Source organism: Danio rerio, chromosome 2 (genome assembly GCF_049306965.1).
Source record: "Danio rerio strain Tuebingen ecotype United States chromosome 2, GRCz12tu, whole genome shotgun sequence".
Classification (NCBI taxonomy): Eukaryota; Metazoa; Chordata; class Actinopteri; order Cypriniformes; family Danionidae; genus Danio; species Danio rerio.
In genome coordinates this window covers 33121055-33137004 of record NC_133177.1, presented here as the reverse complement: position 1 = coordinate 33137004, position 15950 = coordinate 33121055, and the positions used below count along the sequence as shown (strand labels likewise).

General features: G+C 36.9%; 1 protein-coding gene across 2 annotated transcripts in view; it reads right to left on the bottom strand.

Moving 5' to 3' along the window:
* Window positions 1-2: 2 nt before the first annotated feature.
* The window catches only part of kcnb2a (potassium voltage-gated channel subfamily B member 2a), a 32754-nt gene continuing 16806 nt past the window's right edge, over window positions 3-15950 (bottom strand). For both annotated transcript variants that reach the window (XM_678581.11, XM_005163446.6), the window contains exon 3: window positions 3-3755. In XM_678581.11, the coding sequence (XP_683673.2) occupies window positions 1857-3755 (1899 nt within the window). In that variant the 3' untranslated portion in view covers window positions 3-1856. The remainder of the gene's footprint in view (window positions 3756-15950) is intronic.

Genomic DNA, 15950 nt, shown 5'->3' with positions numbered 1-15950 from the left:
GGTTTTGAGATTTATTTCTTGGCATCTGTTTATTGTGACACTTCAGTTTCTACTGATATGCACTGTGAAGCATGAGTCTCTGAAGTCAAAACGCATCAAAGATGCTACATATTGCCACATCTAAAGAAGCAACTTGCTATAAAACCAGTTTGAGATGAGAATGATGCCTTAAAGAACATGCCCATAGTTTCTTGTATAAACATTTATTTGTTTAATGGTGGTTCTATGTTTCTGGAACAATGCAGTCACTATTTCAAAGAAAAGATGTACAGCTATAAACAATGTCACATTGATATACAAACTAGGATCCGAACTTAATGAAAAACAAATTTGATATATGCAGAAATAAGTCTGTAATTTCTGAATGTAGATACAATAGTCAAGTTGTTTTGATGAAATCTGCTCAACGCTTGTGCAAGAAGATGATCGTGCAGTGCTTATTTCAGGGTTGTTTCCTCACCTTTTGATTTGACTGACAGACAATGGTTTTCACATATTTCAACATTAGGGTTTTCAAGATTATATTAAAAAACCTGAGAACATAATTATATTTGCATATTTGTCTCTATAAAAAGTAGGACTTTCTGTACAGACTTGTCTGAACCAAACCAAAGATCTTAACGCCTTCTCATAAATGACTGTTTATGAAAAGGCACCGATTTGAATACTTAAAGCAGGATTTGTATTCCTGCCTAGTTTGTTTTAAAAACCACTTAAGTACAATTGACATCACACAACCTGTGTTTCTACACTAAATTGATGTAGCGGATAATGTCTTGAATGTACAATTAATATACAAATCATACAGTCACTCAAGCTTCTCCACTTTGTTGACGTCCATTTGACCTCCCTGTTGCCTGGGCAAACCGTATTGCACATCAGGAGAGGAACATAACAAAAAAAACATTCTTAAAATGTACAATATTCCCATCCAGTCAAGCTGACATCTCATAGAAATAAAGTGCCATTTCCTTCATCCAGCAGAGGGCATAGTTGATTTACTATGGCCATCATAGGTTTCCCTCGGCTGATTCTGAATTGAAGGCAACATAAACAGTGATCTTTCCATACAGATTCACTGATGTGGAGAGTTGCCCACAGCAGTAAACATGCTAACTATTATTCAAATTATGTCTTTCTAAAAAATGCTATGGCTCATCTATACTGAGTGATGCAAACTGAAACACATGCTCATGTAGATATTATATTTAGAACTGATGTGTTTTGTTCTTGGAAGTTTAACTTCTATTAATTACTCAGGGACAGTTAAAAGTTCAATAAGGAATTTGATTTGATCTCTGTGGGGAGAATTAAAAACTGCTTCTCCTGTGACCACTGAGGAATATTGCTTAGCAGAAAAATGTCAAATGAAGGCATATTTTGGTCAAAAAAAAATTTCTTTCAAGTCTAACAGCCAATTTCCACTGGTAGCACTTTGGTCAGAACTATTGAACCAACCCAACACAAATTTGACCGTGATTAGTCTTTAAAAAACTGTTAAGTGGGCTGCAAATCTACAATGAACAGTTGTGGTCTTATCGCAGTTGCCTGAATCAATGATTTAAAAGATATATGATTTAGCTAGCTAATCCTTCACATGGAGGGTCATACTGTTACAAAATAACAACGTTAGAACAAATAGAGTGTGTTTTGTTCTGTAACGTCCTCCCTCTGAATGAATATCGCTAAGCTCCTGGAGTCGAGAGCAGACCTTGTCTCTCAGGATCATAATTCAATCTCTGCGGCTCTGCAGTCCAATAATGTTGAAGAAAGACAGAAGAAAATCCTCTTCACTACATCAGTATGCCTCTTTCTGTCCACATACTCGGATGCTTTTGTTCTGTGAATAACGCAGCTCACATGCTAGTTTCACACGGCGGTGAGCGACCTCCATCCCCTGAAGATTTTAAGATATCGGGGGAAAGGAGGTGGTTGTCCACCTTCTGTCCACTTTGAATGTTGTCCTCTGCTCCGACGGCACCAGCCGTGGCAGAAGCACAGTTTTGTGCACTTTTAGGGGACGTGGGAGTAACAGCGGCTCTATCGACGTGGTTTCTCCCTCTTTGGCTTTCAGAAGACGATAGGCTGAACCCTGGAGAGCTCGTGGCTCCGTCCCCTTCAGTAGCCCTGGGGCTTTGGCGAGGAGAACCTGCCAGCAGTAATGGGTCAGATACTGGGACCTTTGGTGTCAAAGTGGCTACATCATCCGTCACCACTAAGTGCAAGTTAGACGCCCCTTCCTCTGCAGATTCAGTGAAATTCACTTTGAGTCCTTTTAGTTTGACTTGGTTACCTTGAGGAGGGCTTCTCACATTTTCGTCACTTTGATCGAAGCTTTGGTTCTCCTCGCCCTGTGACATGGTGCTGCTGCCATCTGACTTGCATGGGACAAACTCATAGAGGCCTTCTTTGATGATGGTGGGCTGCTTTGCTCGCTTCTCCAGGGAGGTGATCTGGCTGAGGTCGAGCGGCGGAGGAGCGCGTGGATGCCTTCCTGCAAAATTAGGAAGAAGTGCGCTTCTTTCGACTTCACTGATGTCTGTGGCACAGCTAGCAAAACTGTCCACGCTGGACAGGCTTCTGATCTCAGTGACGGGTTTTTCTTTGAGCCGTGGTTCACACTGCACAACCTTCATCTCCATCTCTTCTTCTCTACCAACAACGGTGCTCACTTTGCTAGCTGAAGGTCCACTGCTGCTCATGGACGAGGCGGCCGTCATCTGGTTGTACATTTGCTCAAGAGATTTTGCGTTCAACCGTTGAGGACTTGGAGTAGATCTGAAAACTCGTTCTGGAGAAGCCAACTGGCCAACTTCTTGATATTTGGAATCAAAGCCTTTTGAACCCAATTCAGAGTTGGGGTTCTTCTGATAGTTCCAGCGACTGGGTGAAAGGTGGTTGTCTGCGGCCTTGTCCTCATTCTTTTCTATCACAACGTCCAGCAATTCCATATTGCGTGCGAAGGCATCCTTTAGGTTCATCGATACAATGCTCCCGTTCCTCTTGGCCCTTTCAAGAGCTTCCCTTCGCTTGATTGCCTTTTCTTGACGCTTCTGTTCTTTGTAGAACTCAGAGAAGTTGTTGACGATAATAGGAATGGGCAAAGCAATCACTAATACGCCAGCAATACAACAGAGTCCACCTACTATTTTGCCTAGAAGAGTTTGGGGATAGATATCTCCATAACCCACAGTCGTCATGGTGATTGTTGCCCACCAGAACGAAGCGGGAATACTAGTGAATTTTGTGGCATCTTCATCTTTTTCAGCAAAGAACACTAGACTGGAGAAGATCATGATGCCCATGGCTAAAAACAAAATCAACAGTCCGAGTTCATTATAGCTTCTTCTCAGCGTGAAGCCAAGAGACTGGAGACCAGTTGAGTGTCTGGCAAGTTTCAGGATTCTCAGGATTCTCATGATCCGGAAGATCTGAACCACCCTGCGCACATTCTGGAACTGGAGGACACTCTTGTTGGACTCGGTAAGAAATATTGTGACATAGTAAGGGAGGATGGCCAGGAGATCAATGACATTCAGTGGTCCTTTGAAGAACTTCCACTTGTTGGGAGAAGACAAAAAGCGGAGAAGATACTCCATCGTGAACCAGGCGATGCAAACGGCTTCGACGTGGGCCAGGTTTGGGTTGTCATTGGACTGTCCAAATTCATCAATCACTTGTAACTCTGGCAGTGTATTTAGCGACAGTGCAATGGTTGAGAGGATGATGAACAGAATTGATATTATAGCCAAAACCTGGGGGGAAACAAAAAATAGTTTAGTGATATGACATTAAAACATTTATATAAGTTCATTTGCCAACATAACAAAGATTTCTGACATATAAGGCTTTGCATTACGAAAATATCAAATGGACAAAAATTGAAGAATTTGTAAGCAATTATAAATATAAACTTATAATAAAAATGGATTAATTTATTCCAAAGCAATATTATTATACACCTTTAAATATAGACATGTTACTGACTTAACTCCCTTCTGTATCAGGGGTCGCCACTAAAAACATATTGTATAATTACATTTATTATATATTTATTATATTAACAAATATTGCTATTTACAATATATGAATAATATACTTATTCTGTAAAACTATAGTTAATGTATACATTTTTCCCTTTGAAGACAGTATTTGTACTAATTGAGTAACTGTAGTAAAATATTATTCAGGTATCTTAGTTATTTAGCTATTTTCCCTAATTTTTGACGTAACTTTGACCACAATATACGCATAAACAACCTCTTTTGTAGTTACTCAATTTAAGTGTATTTAAACTGAACCAAAATAGGCTGAAATCACCTACAATGTTTTCTCCAATGATAAAAGTAATTAATTTACAGATGAGTGACATTTGTTGGATTTTGAACTGTAAAGCCACACTGTAAAAAAAAAAATCGTTATTCTATGTTATGTTATTTTTTTTTTTCGGCAGCTGGGGTGAAACATGAAATAACAGATATCAAATTACAGAGATTTCCTTACATTTAAATTTTCTGTAAATTTCAGTAATTTACCATCTATTATTTTTCGGTAAATTTCTGTAATTTAAGGGTCGTTATTTTATTTTGTTTTTTAGCACACCAGCTGCTGGAACAAACTTAAAATGACCGATTATTGTACAGTGAAATGTAGATGAGATTGTGCCCTTTTTCATAATGCAATCCACATCGCCTGTTCTCTCATTCTCCAACTGCACATCAATTCACAAATGGCTTTGACAAGCCCGTATTGATCAGCTGCTTTGTTAGAATATGGAGATTTTCCCGTGAGGTTTTTCTAACTCATCCTGCAAGGTAATCAAATAACCCTGATCAGACTGAGTTACTTGTCTGGATATTATATTGCATTTCATCAGATTAGTTTCACTTTTTGCTGCATTACAGGTATAGGAGACATCACATTCTTACACACACACACACAAAAAAAAGAATATATATATATATATATATATATATATATATATATACTGGTGTATATCAATAGGAAAATCCCACATCCCAGCAAGCATTTTTTAAAAGATGTCTAATAGTCGACTAAACAGTCATCTTGGCTGAAACAAGGCTAAATTTGGGCTGTCAGTGAAAATCTAACAGACGTCTAGGAATAGCCCAAAACTAGACTAGTCATCTATTAAACAGAAATGAATGACTACACATAAAGTCTGTCTAATCTCTATTTGACAACTAGTCTGGATTTGGGCTCTTCTTAGATTTTTATTAGATTTTCACTGACAGCCCAAGTTTAGCCTTGTTTTAGCCAAGCTGTGTACGTTTAGATGTCTATTAGACATCTATTTACACACAAAATTGTTTGCTGGGATGGTTTGGAAAGTTCTAAATTGAAACGACAACAACAAAAAGGAATTCAAAACAATCAGATACCTTTTAATTAGACTATAAACAGCTACTTTTGCACTACAAAATTAAAAAAATAATTGCCATAAGAAAATTGGAAATAAACTAAAGATTATTTAGGTATGTTTTACAAAACAAATTAAGTAGCACTACTTAAAAAAAAAAAAAAAATATATATATATATATATATATATATATATATTATATTTAATTCAATCTGTTACCTTCAATTTTTTTTAACTAATAATCTGTTTTGATTTTCTATCTGAATTTGCTAGCACTTTCTGAGTGAAAACTTTCTACAACAGAGGGTCTAATGTCCATTCATTTTCCATCATGTTCTACATATTCTCTCTTAGAACTGAAGACGGTTGTTGAAAATTGTATGAATTTCCCACGTTTTCAGTCTTTTCATAATTCCATCCATTTACAACATTCTAATCTATCCTATTTCTATCTACCATTCTTTCACAGTAGATAGATACAGAAGATGCAGACTATGTAGACAATTGGTCAAATATTTTAAATAAATGAGTATTTAGGAAGTACATATGTTACATATGAACAACTGTACTGCCACTGTGCCCTTATAGATTATAATCTCATCCTCAAAGACAAAACAAACTATGACGTGCTACGAAAGACACTGAGCAATAAATTGAGGAACAGTTACTCATTCACTGGTCCTGCATTAAGAGGGGATTAATAATGTTCCTGCGTGGAGAATAAAACGCTGACCTTCACAATGTCCTGTCATTGTGTACCACGCAAATACCCTTATGAAAGAGATGGCATAACAGACTTTCAACATACTCAGCACATTTTTATATCAACTTCCTCACCATATTACCCCAAAATTAAATCGGACAACTTTGAAGTCTTATCAAGCCATCAGAACAGTCCTTAAAATATATATAAGCCACAAAGGAATGGAGGATTTAGCTGATTTCACACAATCGGCAACCATGACACAATTTGCCAACCCACTATTTCCTTACAAGTGTGCCTAATATTACAATGTTTAAGGAAGACTAAAGAGATTAGGGGTTGATTCTTCCCTTGTGGGGGTAGGGGAAAGACTGAGTAACTGCTCCTAACCTTTCTATATCCTTACTATAGATAGAAACTCAATCCTATTACAATTATCCTGAAATGTCCTCCCACACAGATGACAATGTGAACACCTTTCGCAAGGTCCATACAAGAGTGAAAAATGTCACCATGTTCTGATTACAAAGGGCGAACTTGGGTTAAGTTAAAAATCTATGAAAGCTTAACCAACAAATGACCTTTCAACCATTAGGAAAACCTTATAGAGGTGCATCTAAACAGTGCAACCTGCTACATCAATGTCATCTGTGTAGTAAAACAAAGTGCTTTGTTGTAATCGATTACCCAAGTATTGAGTGTTGCTCGTGTGTGTTAAACTACTGGTGAGGCAGACTAAATAATGCTGAGGTCAAACGGGAGGCATGCAGTGATTGATATTGTGTAATGCTGTATAAATTTCAGGAAAGGGCTCTGAATAGCCTCTCGCTATAGGCTGTGATTGGCATGGCATGACGCAGGGATTGTTCTGCCAGGTTGACTGGCGTCTGGCTGTGACCAAGAGACCTTAAGTCCAGTCAGAGGTTGATGTAGCCATAAAGATGAGAGTTTTAAAAGAGCTGATTTTTTAATCCCCGGTGAGAGGAAATGCTACAGGACATGGCAATAGTCCATCCAAATGAGATCTGGTCCAATTCAGCCGGAAAACACTTGAAATTATTGCGGAAATGAATCCCATTGAATTTCTCTGAACTCTGTGTCTGATCTGAACCAAATTCCTAATAATGACATAATGAACAAGCTGAAATCTTGTCTGTCAGAGGACTGCAAATATTTTTTAGAGAGAAAAAACAAGCACATCAAAATAATCCCATGAAGATGGACCAATACATGAAATGCAATATGAGTTGCTAATGATGATGGTTAATGCAGGGAATTCAATTAACTTTTTACAATAACATTTCAACATGCAGTAAATAACAAAAAGCGATTTTTTTTACAGCATAATTTTTTTAACAACATTTATTAACCTTTATTAATGTTACAGTTGAAGTCAGAATTAGTAGCCCCCCTGAATTATTAGCCCCCCTGTTTATTTCCCCCAATTTCTGTTTAACCCATTTCTAATCATAATAGTCTTAATAGCTCGTCTCTAAAAACTGATTTATTTTATCTTTGCCACGATGACAGTAAATATTTTACTTGATATTTTTCAAGACACTTAAAGGCTTTACTAGGTTAATTAGGTTAACTAGGCAGGTTAGGGTAATTAGGCAAGTTATTGTATAATGATGGGATGTTCGGTAGACTATAGAAAAAAAATGCTTAAAGGGGCTAATAATTTTGACCTTAAAAGGGATTTAAAAAAAATTAAAAACTGCTTTTATTCTGGCTGTGTGGCCAGAATAGGTGACCATGACAGGTTATACAAGTTCTTTTACACAAGACTGAACAGTGTTGTGAAGGATACTGAGAGTTATCCAAGGTGAATTCTGTGCAAAAGAGGTATTGAAGGTTAAATATTGTACTGGAGGTATTTAAGGTTGAAGCAATCAGTGCAACATGGTTGTGATACATTTATAGTAAACATTATTTTCCTTTTTGAGTTCTTGTAAGTTGGAGTTTAGGTAAAGTCTCTGGTGCATAAGAGAGAAGAGTGTTTCTACTGGTGGTTTATCAAGCCCACTCACTTGTATGAAGCATAATTTGAAATGCACTATGTTGCTAAGAGAAATGGAGTGATTAAAAATGCTTATTTATTTATGCTTGGTTATTTTAACAAATGATTATAGCTAATGTTAACAAAATTTAGTTTACTGTGAAGTATTACCTTACTTCTAATTCCACAATATTTACTTATACTATGTTTGTATTATTGTTTTATTTCAACAATATTTTGCATTAAATTTGCATTGTTTGGCCCTTTTAAAATACTTTTCCCATAAATACATTAATTTACAAATGACAGGTTTTTATTGTATTCATTTATAAACTGCTTTTATATTATTTTATATTATAAACACTAAGTTACAGAAACAGCGCTACTAATTTACTTCTTAAAAATTCTCTGAAAACATAATCACATTGCTGTCACACCTTATAACAGCTCTATGATGAAACAGCACTAAAATCAGAGCGGTGTTCTGACTTCATGGTGACTTTAAGTTTGAAGGACATGAATTCCCTGCCCAATGTGTCGCTGTGGTCAACTCATTAATCACTGTTTCACTGAAGAGAGAAAAAAAACATGTATATGAAGGTACGTCACAGTTTAATGCCTCTGCTGACACATGCAGTAGGGCTGTATTTGACAGGAGCGATAAGTACTGAAGGAGAAAGGCAGGAGGATTAGTTGACTGTCCTCATCTGTGGATCTGTATAAACGTGATTACATGGGCAGTGATCTCAACAACGCAGGGAGATTTCTGGCATTAGACCAGGGCTTACGCATATAGGGAAGCACTGGAAGCACCAAGAGATCCTTCAAGTCACCTAACTCTAATTGAACTCTATCTTAAAGGAAAGGTACTGCCCTGCTGATATCACAAACACTTTTGTTTGATAATAATTTAATAATAATAATGAGGAGGTACGTTTATGAAGGTGCTGGTGAAATTGTGCAATGGCAATTAGAGCCAGGATTAAATTATTGGAGATGAGGAATGGATGTGAAATGATCAATAAATTTGTGAATACTAATTCGCATCTTACAACATTCAGTTCTGAATTTACATCTTGCAATTCTCACTGGGAATGTCAAAAATACAGACTTTAGTACCTTTCAGTGCTTAAATGTAGAAATTGTTATGGTACCAGCATTTCCCACTTGCATTTCAAGCATTAAAAGCCAGATAAGCTAAAAAGGACCCTTAGATAGATGTGGCTGTCAAATCCTCTCATGAACACAATGGCCAATCAGCAGTGTTTAAGAACCTGCTCAACAGCTCTCAAATGTTACCGGAAAATGGAGTTTTCTGACTTTATATCTTGCAATTCCTACTTTACATGCTGTTTAACTGCTTCTCGCAAATCTAACTTCACATCTCACAATGTTGACTTAAAATCTCTCAGTTCTGAATTAACATTTTGCAATTGTGACTTGACGCCTCACAATTTTGACTTTACATCTAACAACTGACATTACATGTTACAAATATGTCCTTACGTCTCATAATTCTGACTTATATCTCTTTATTCTATCTTTACATCTTGCAATTATTACTTTACATCAACAATTCTGACTTTTCATGCCACAACTCATGACGTAACAAATATGTCTTTAAATCTCGTAAGTCTTACATATCTCTCGGTACTGACTTTCCGTTCTTGCAATTCTGACTTTATGTCTCACAATTCTGAGTCTACATCTTGCTAAATTGCTTCTCACAAAATCTGACTTTACATCTCACAATTTTGATTTAATATCTCTCAGCTCTGAATTTACAACTGACTTTACGTGTCACAAATTTATGTTTGAATCTCATAATTCTGATTATATTTCTCAATTCTGACTTTACATCTTTTAATTTAGACTTTGGGCCCTATCATACACCCGGCGCAGTGTGGCGCAAGACGCGGCGCAATAGTCTTTTGGTAGTTTCAGCTTGGCGCAAGAGTCGTTTTAAGGCGTTGCGCTACGCTGTTTAAATAGCAAATGCATTAGCGCTCATTTGTGGGCCCATAGGCATTCTGGTCTAAAAAGGAAGGTGTTCTGAGGCGGACCGCTGGCGCTTTGCTATTTTGAGGAACTATAATAGATTTTTCATTAGACCAAAACTAACCAGGTCTAAACTCCGGCGCAGAGTTGCGCCTTGCATACGCACTACTTCATACGCTAAAGAGAGCAATAGGCAAATATCTTTACATATGAAAAAATTTAAATATTAAGGATATATATAGGATATAATAGGAATAGATATAGGATATAAATATAAAGTATTAAAATATTACAAAACATATTTTCTAGCCTACATAAATATGAAAAATCACTGGTTTTATGTCTTCTTCATCTCGGGAGGCTTTTTCAGTTCATTCATAACAATTTGCTTTTGTATAATGTTATTATTAGCAGTATTATTTATTATATCCATATTTATATTTGTTTTATTAAAAACAAGCTTATATTTGCCCACCTGTCAGGTTTTAGACCATATGGGGCATGGCAGGTGTATTTGGAAATAACTCAGTATTTTGATCACACTTTGTTAATATTGTTCATTTATTCATTTGCTTGAAATTAGAACTGAATTTACAAATAGTTTTGAAACAAATCTTTGCGCTTAACAAACAAAATTAATTATTTATAGGCTAATTGATGTCTGTGCGTAAAGGTTTCCCTATCCAAAAGCGAAAGTGAAAGTAGTTCCATTATCTCTCATTCTCACGCAGTAGCTGCTCTGTTTAACAGTTTTCTGTTAAAAAACTGTCAACTGTTAACTTTTTGCTATTGAAATGCTCATTTTTTCCACTTAGACTTACTTTGCGTCCTGTAAATAGCGAATGCGCTCTTGGCGCTACGCAGCTGGGTCTTAAAGGGAATGGGAGATGAGACTCTAATTGGTTTATTCTCAAAACACACCTACAACCCATTAAGAAAATAAACTCAACCCTTTTAGACCATGCGCCTTGGCGCAAGGCAGATTTCCCGTCCTTAAATTAGCAAAAACGTCCTGACACACCCTGAAAGCGTTTGCGCCCTGCGTTTGGACCGTCAAAATAGAGCCCTTAATGTCTTACAATATTTACTTTACATCTCATTAAACTTGCAAATTGGACTCCACATCTCACAATTTTGACTTAATATCTCTCAGTTCTGAATTTACATTTTGCAATTCTTTCCTGAAACCTTGCAACTCTGACTTTACATCTCACAACTGACATGACATCACAAATAAGAACCCCAGACACTTCCTCGGCTCCTCCAGAGGGATCTTGAGGCATTCCCAGGCCAGCCAGAGAGACATAGTCCCTCCAGTGTGTCCTAGGTCTTCCTCGAGGCCTTCTGTCAATAGGACATGCCTTGAACACCTCCCTAGGTAGGCGTAGAGGTGGCATCCAAAATAGATGCCCGAACCATCTCAGCTGACTTCTCTCGATGTGGAGGAGCAGCTGCTCTACTTTGAGTTCCTCCCAGGTGACAAAACTCCTCACCCTATATATAAGGGTGTGTGCCCTACCACCCTACAAAGGAAATTCATTTCAGCCACCTGTATCTGAGATCTTGTCCTTCTGGTCATGACCCAATGCTCATGACTTTAAGTGAAAGTAGGAACGTATAGATTGACGGTTAAATTGAGAGATTTGCCCAGCTCCTTCTATACCACAAATGGACCAATACATCGAGCACATTACTTGGAGGAAATTTCTTACCCTAGGTGGAGGAGTTCAAGTATCCCTGGGTTTTCTTCAAGAGTGAGGGAAGGATAGAACGTGAAACAAATAAGTCTTTACGTCTCACAATTCTGAGTCTACATCTTGCTAAACTGCTTCTCACAAAATCTGACTTTACATCTCTCAATTTGGCTTAATATCTCTCAGCTCTCAATTTACATTTTGCGATTCTTAATATCTCACAACTGACTTTATGTCTCACAAATTTGTCTTTAAACCTCATAATTCTGATTATATTTCTTAATTCTGACTATACATGTCACAATTCTGACTTTACATGTCACAATTCTGACTTTAAGTCTCACAATTCTGACTTTACATCTCACAATTCTGACTTTACATCTCACAATTCTGACTTTAAGTTTCACAATTCTGACTTTACATCTCACAATTCTGACTTTACATCTCACAATTCTGACTTTAAGTTTCACAATTCTGACTTTACATCTCACAATTCTGACTTTACATCTCACAATTCTGACTTTAAGTTTCACAATTCTGACTTTACATCTCACAATTCTGACTTTAAGTTTCACAATTCTGACTTTACATCTCACAATTCTGACTTTACATCTCACAATTCTGACTTTACATCTCACAATTCTGACTTTACATCTCACAATTCTGACTTTACATCTCACAATTCTGACTTTACATCTCACAATTCTGACTTTACATCTCACAATTCTGACTTTACATCTCACAATTCTGACTTTACATGTCACAATTCTGACTTTACATCTCACAATTCTGACTTTACGTCTCACAATTCTGACTTTACATCTCACAATTCTGGCTTTACATGTCACAATTCTGACTTTACGTCTCACAATTCTGACTTTACATCTCACAATTCTGACTTTACATCTCACAATTCTGGCTTTACATGTCACAATTCTGACTTTACGTCTCACAATTCTGACTTTACATCTCACAATTCTGACTTTACATGTCACAATTCTGGCTTTACATGTCACAATTCTGACTTAACATCTCACAATCCTGTCTTTACATCTCACAATTCGGACTTTACATCTCACAATTCTGGCTTTACATGTCACAATTCTGACTTTACATCTCACAATTCTGACTTTACATCTCACAATCCTGACTGTACGTCTCACAATTCTGACTTTACATCTCACAATTCTGGCTTTACATGTCACAATTCTGACTTTACATCTCACAATTCTGACTTTAAGGCTCACAATTCTGACTTTACATGTCACAATTCTGACTTTACATGTCACAATTCTGACTTTACATCTCACAATTCTGGCTCTACATGTCACAATTCTGACTTTACATCTCACAATCCTGACTTTACATCTCACGATTCTGACTTTACATGTCACAATTCTGACTTTACATCTCACAATTCTGGCTTTACATGTCACAATTCTGACTTTAAGTCTCACAATTCTGACTTTACATCTCACAATTCTGACTTTACATCTCACAATTCTGACTTTAAGTCTCACAATTCTGACTTTACATCTCACAATTCTGACTTTACATCTCACAATTCTGACTTTACATCTCACAATTCTGACTTTACATCTTACAATTCCGACTTTAAAGCTCACAATTCTGACTTTACATGTTACAATTCTGACTTTAAGGCTCACAATTCTGACTTTACATTTTGCAATTATGACTTTACATCGAGCAATACTGACTTTACATCTCACGATTCTGACTTTACATGTCACAATTCTGACTTTACATCTGGCAATACTGACTTCTCGTAATGCTAACTACGCATTTGCAAATTTGACTTTGCATCTCACAGTTGTTTATATCTTGCTATACAGACTTTACATGGCACAATTATGACCTTACATCTTCGAATTCTGAGTTTATATTTTAAATATTTTTACAATTCACAAGTTTACGTCTAACCAGTAATATCACTAGATGACGCTATTGGTCAAAACCAAGAATTCCGATGTAATAAACAAATGTCAATTACATAAAATATACATTCATATCATTTACATTATCTTTTATCACCTCATATGAAGTTGCAATACATAGGCACAATTTCAAGAGCCCGTTGCATTAACATAACTATATAGGAATACCAATAACTGCATTTTTCTCCCTATTTTGTTTATATTTAAGGGAAATAGCTTTTTGAACCAGAATAATGAGTTTGGAATTGATTGGATTGTTGAGATTTAATATGAGAGACAGGATATCCTATCATCATGTTAGCAAACATTTCATTAGAGAGAGGAAGTTATTGTGATTAAAGATTACAAGGGATGACGAACAACAAAAAATGATCTGCACAGATAAATCCTTTAAGAATTATTGCATTATTTTATTTCCAGATAATAGAAAAGCTGTTTACTTTGTTTTCATGGTGACTGGTTGCTCGGTCCTTCCTTTCTGGCCTTTATCGCCAGCTTCTACAAAAATAAATCTTTTTTTTTTTATTCATAATTTAACTTTACTGTCCACAGAATTATCATCTTGGCACTGAAGTGAGGATCTAAAAACAATCACAAATAACATAAATGTGGAAAAACTGTTTATAGAAGGCAATCTGGCTGAACATGAGGATTTGCCTTTTAATCTACATGGTGAGGTGGATTTGCCTGCATTGCAAAAAGTAGAAGGCTCACATTCAATTCAAAACAGAAAAATAAAACACTTTTATTTGAAAGAGAGAGAGAGAGAACGAGAGAGAGAAGAAAACAACTCAAATAAATAAGTGATTTCTTCTGTATGCTGATTCATGATACCAGCACCATGGACAGCTCCTTTGCAAACCACTAACCCAGCAAACACCTTGGCTCCAGCAAGATCTAAAGAGTTAAATCCATCTTCTTGCATCTGAAAACCTTCCTCGGCTGCTCAAATGACTCAGTAATGTGTTCTTTCAGAAACAATTACAGGGCAAGCTTTCAGCTCTTCCCTCAGAGTAGGCCGAAGAGTGCTGTTTCCACAAACAATATGATATACCCATTGCTCAACCGCCTCTTATTCCCCCCTGTTTCTCTCAGCTGAACTAGTTGGGAAACACATTACTGACATAATCAAGCCAACAGTTATGCTCACTAACAATGCTCCCTTTTGTCACACAAATTAGAATTACTAACTATTTATTTCCATCATCATTTGCTTTTCAAAGCTAGTGTAAATCTCTAAATGCAGCATCCCAGACTGAGACGAAGTGAAGGTTAAATTATTTCTGGAGAACACCGTTATCATTACAGCCGTGAGAGGAAGAAGAAACTCTGTCTGGAAACCCAAGAATGTCTTGATCAATACTGGGGGGTTATTTATAAACGCGCGTCATGGGATCTGTTTGATTGTGTGTTTTTTATAGGACAGGTTAATTTGGAGCTTAACTCCCACATTCGTCAAGTAGCTTTTGCTGAGTAAGAGACACACTATATCCAGTTCCTGTGTTGAAACAAGTGGCACTTCCAACCTGTGCGAAAGCAGCCAAGCCATGAGATAGTAAGATGACTACTCTGTGTTGGACAGCGTCTTTGCATGCGCGCGGGTGGAAGGAAGCAGGGGGTCGTGATTATAGTGATTAGTCAATAATGTGGCCCTGATGACTGCTTGTGATTTACAGGCTAGCCCTCAGCCTACCACTTACTCGCATGCGAAATATTCAGCAACCTCTACTTAAACACAGTGTACAAGCCTGCTATTCAGTCTGTCCAACAGCCACTGCCTATTTTTAACACAATCTAAGATATTGGCCCCCATAGCAGATCCACCAAGAATTTGTCCGACATTTGTCCCTACCCCCCAAAAAAAGCATTTAACACAACGGAAATCACAACTGGGTTCAAGGTGAGGTTGAGTTTAGAGGATAAAACTCTAAGACTTATCCTGCGAGACTGGCAGTACTCCTGGCCGTGGCAGGGTTTTAGCTCCAGTGGGTTGGGAAGGTGGAGCTAATAGCATGTATTTTGTTGTCACACTGTGAATAGCACACAGATTGTCTAAGAAAGAGCATCATTAGCACAGCAGCGTGAGATGATCTGCTTATACAAAACCTGGCTTTCTGCTCTCAGCACTGCATCCTAATATATATATATCAACTTATATATCAATGAGTCAACTATATCAAATGAAATTAGTTTGGTTGACTCAAAATTTACTGAAAGTTAA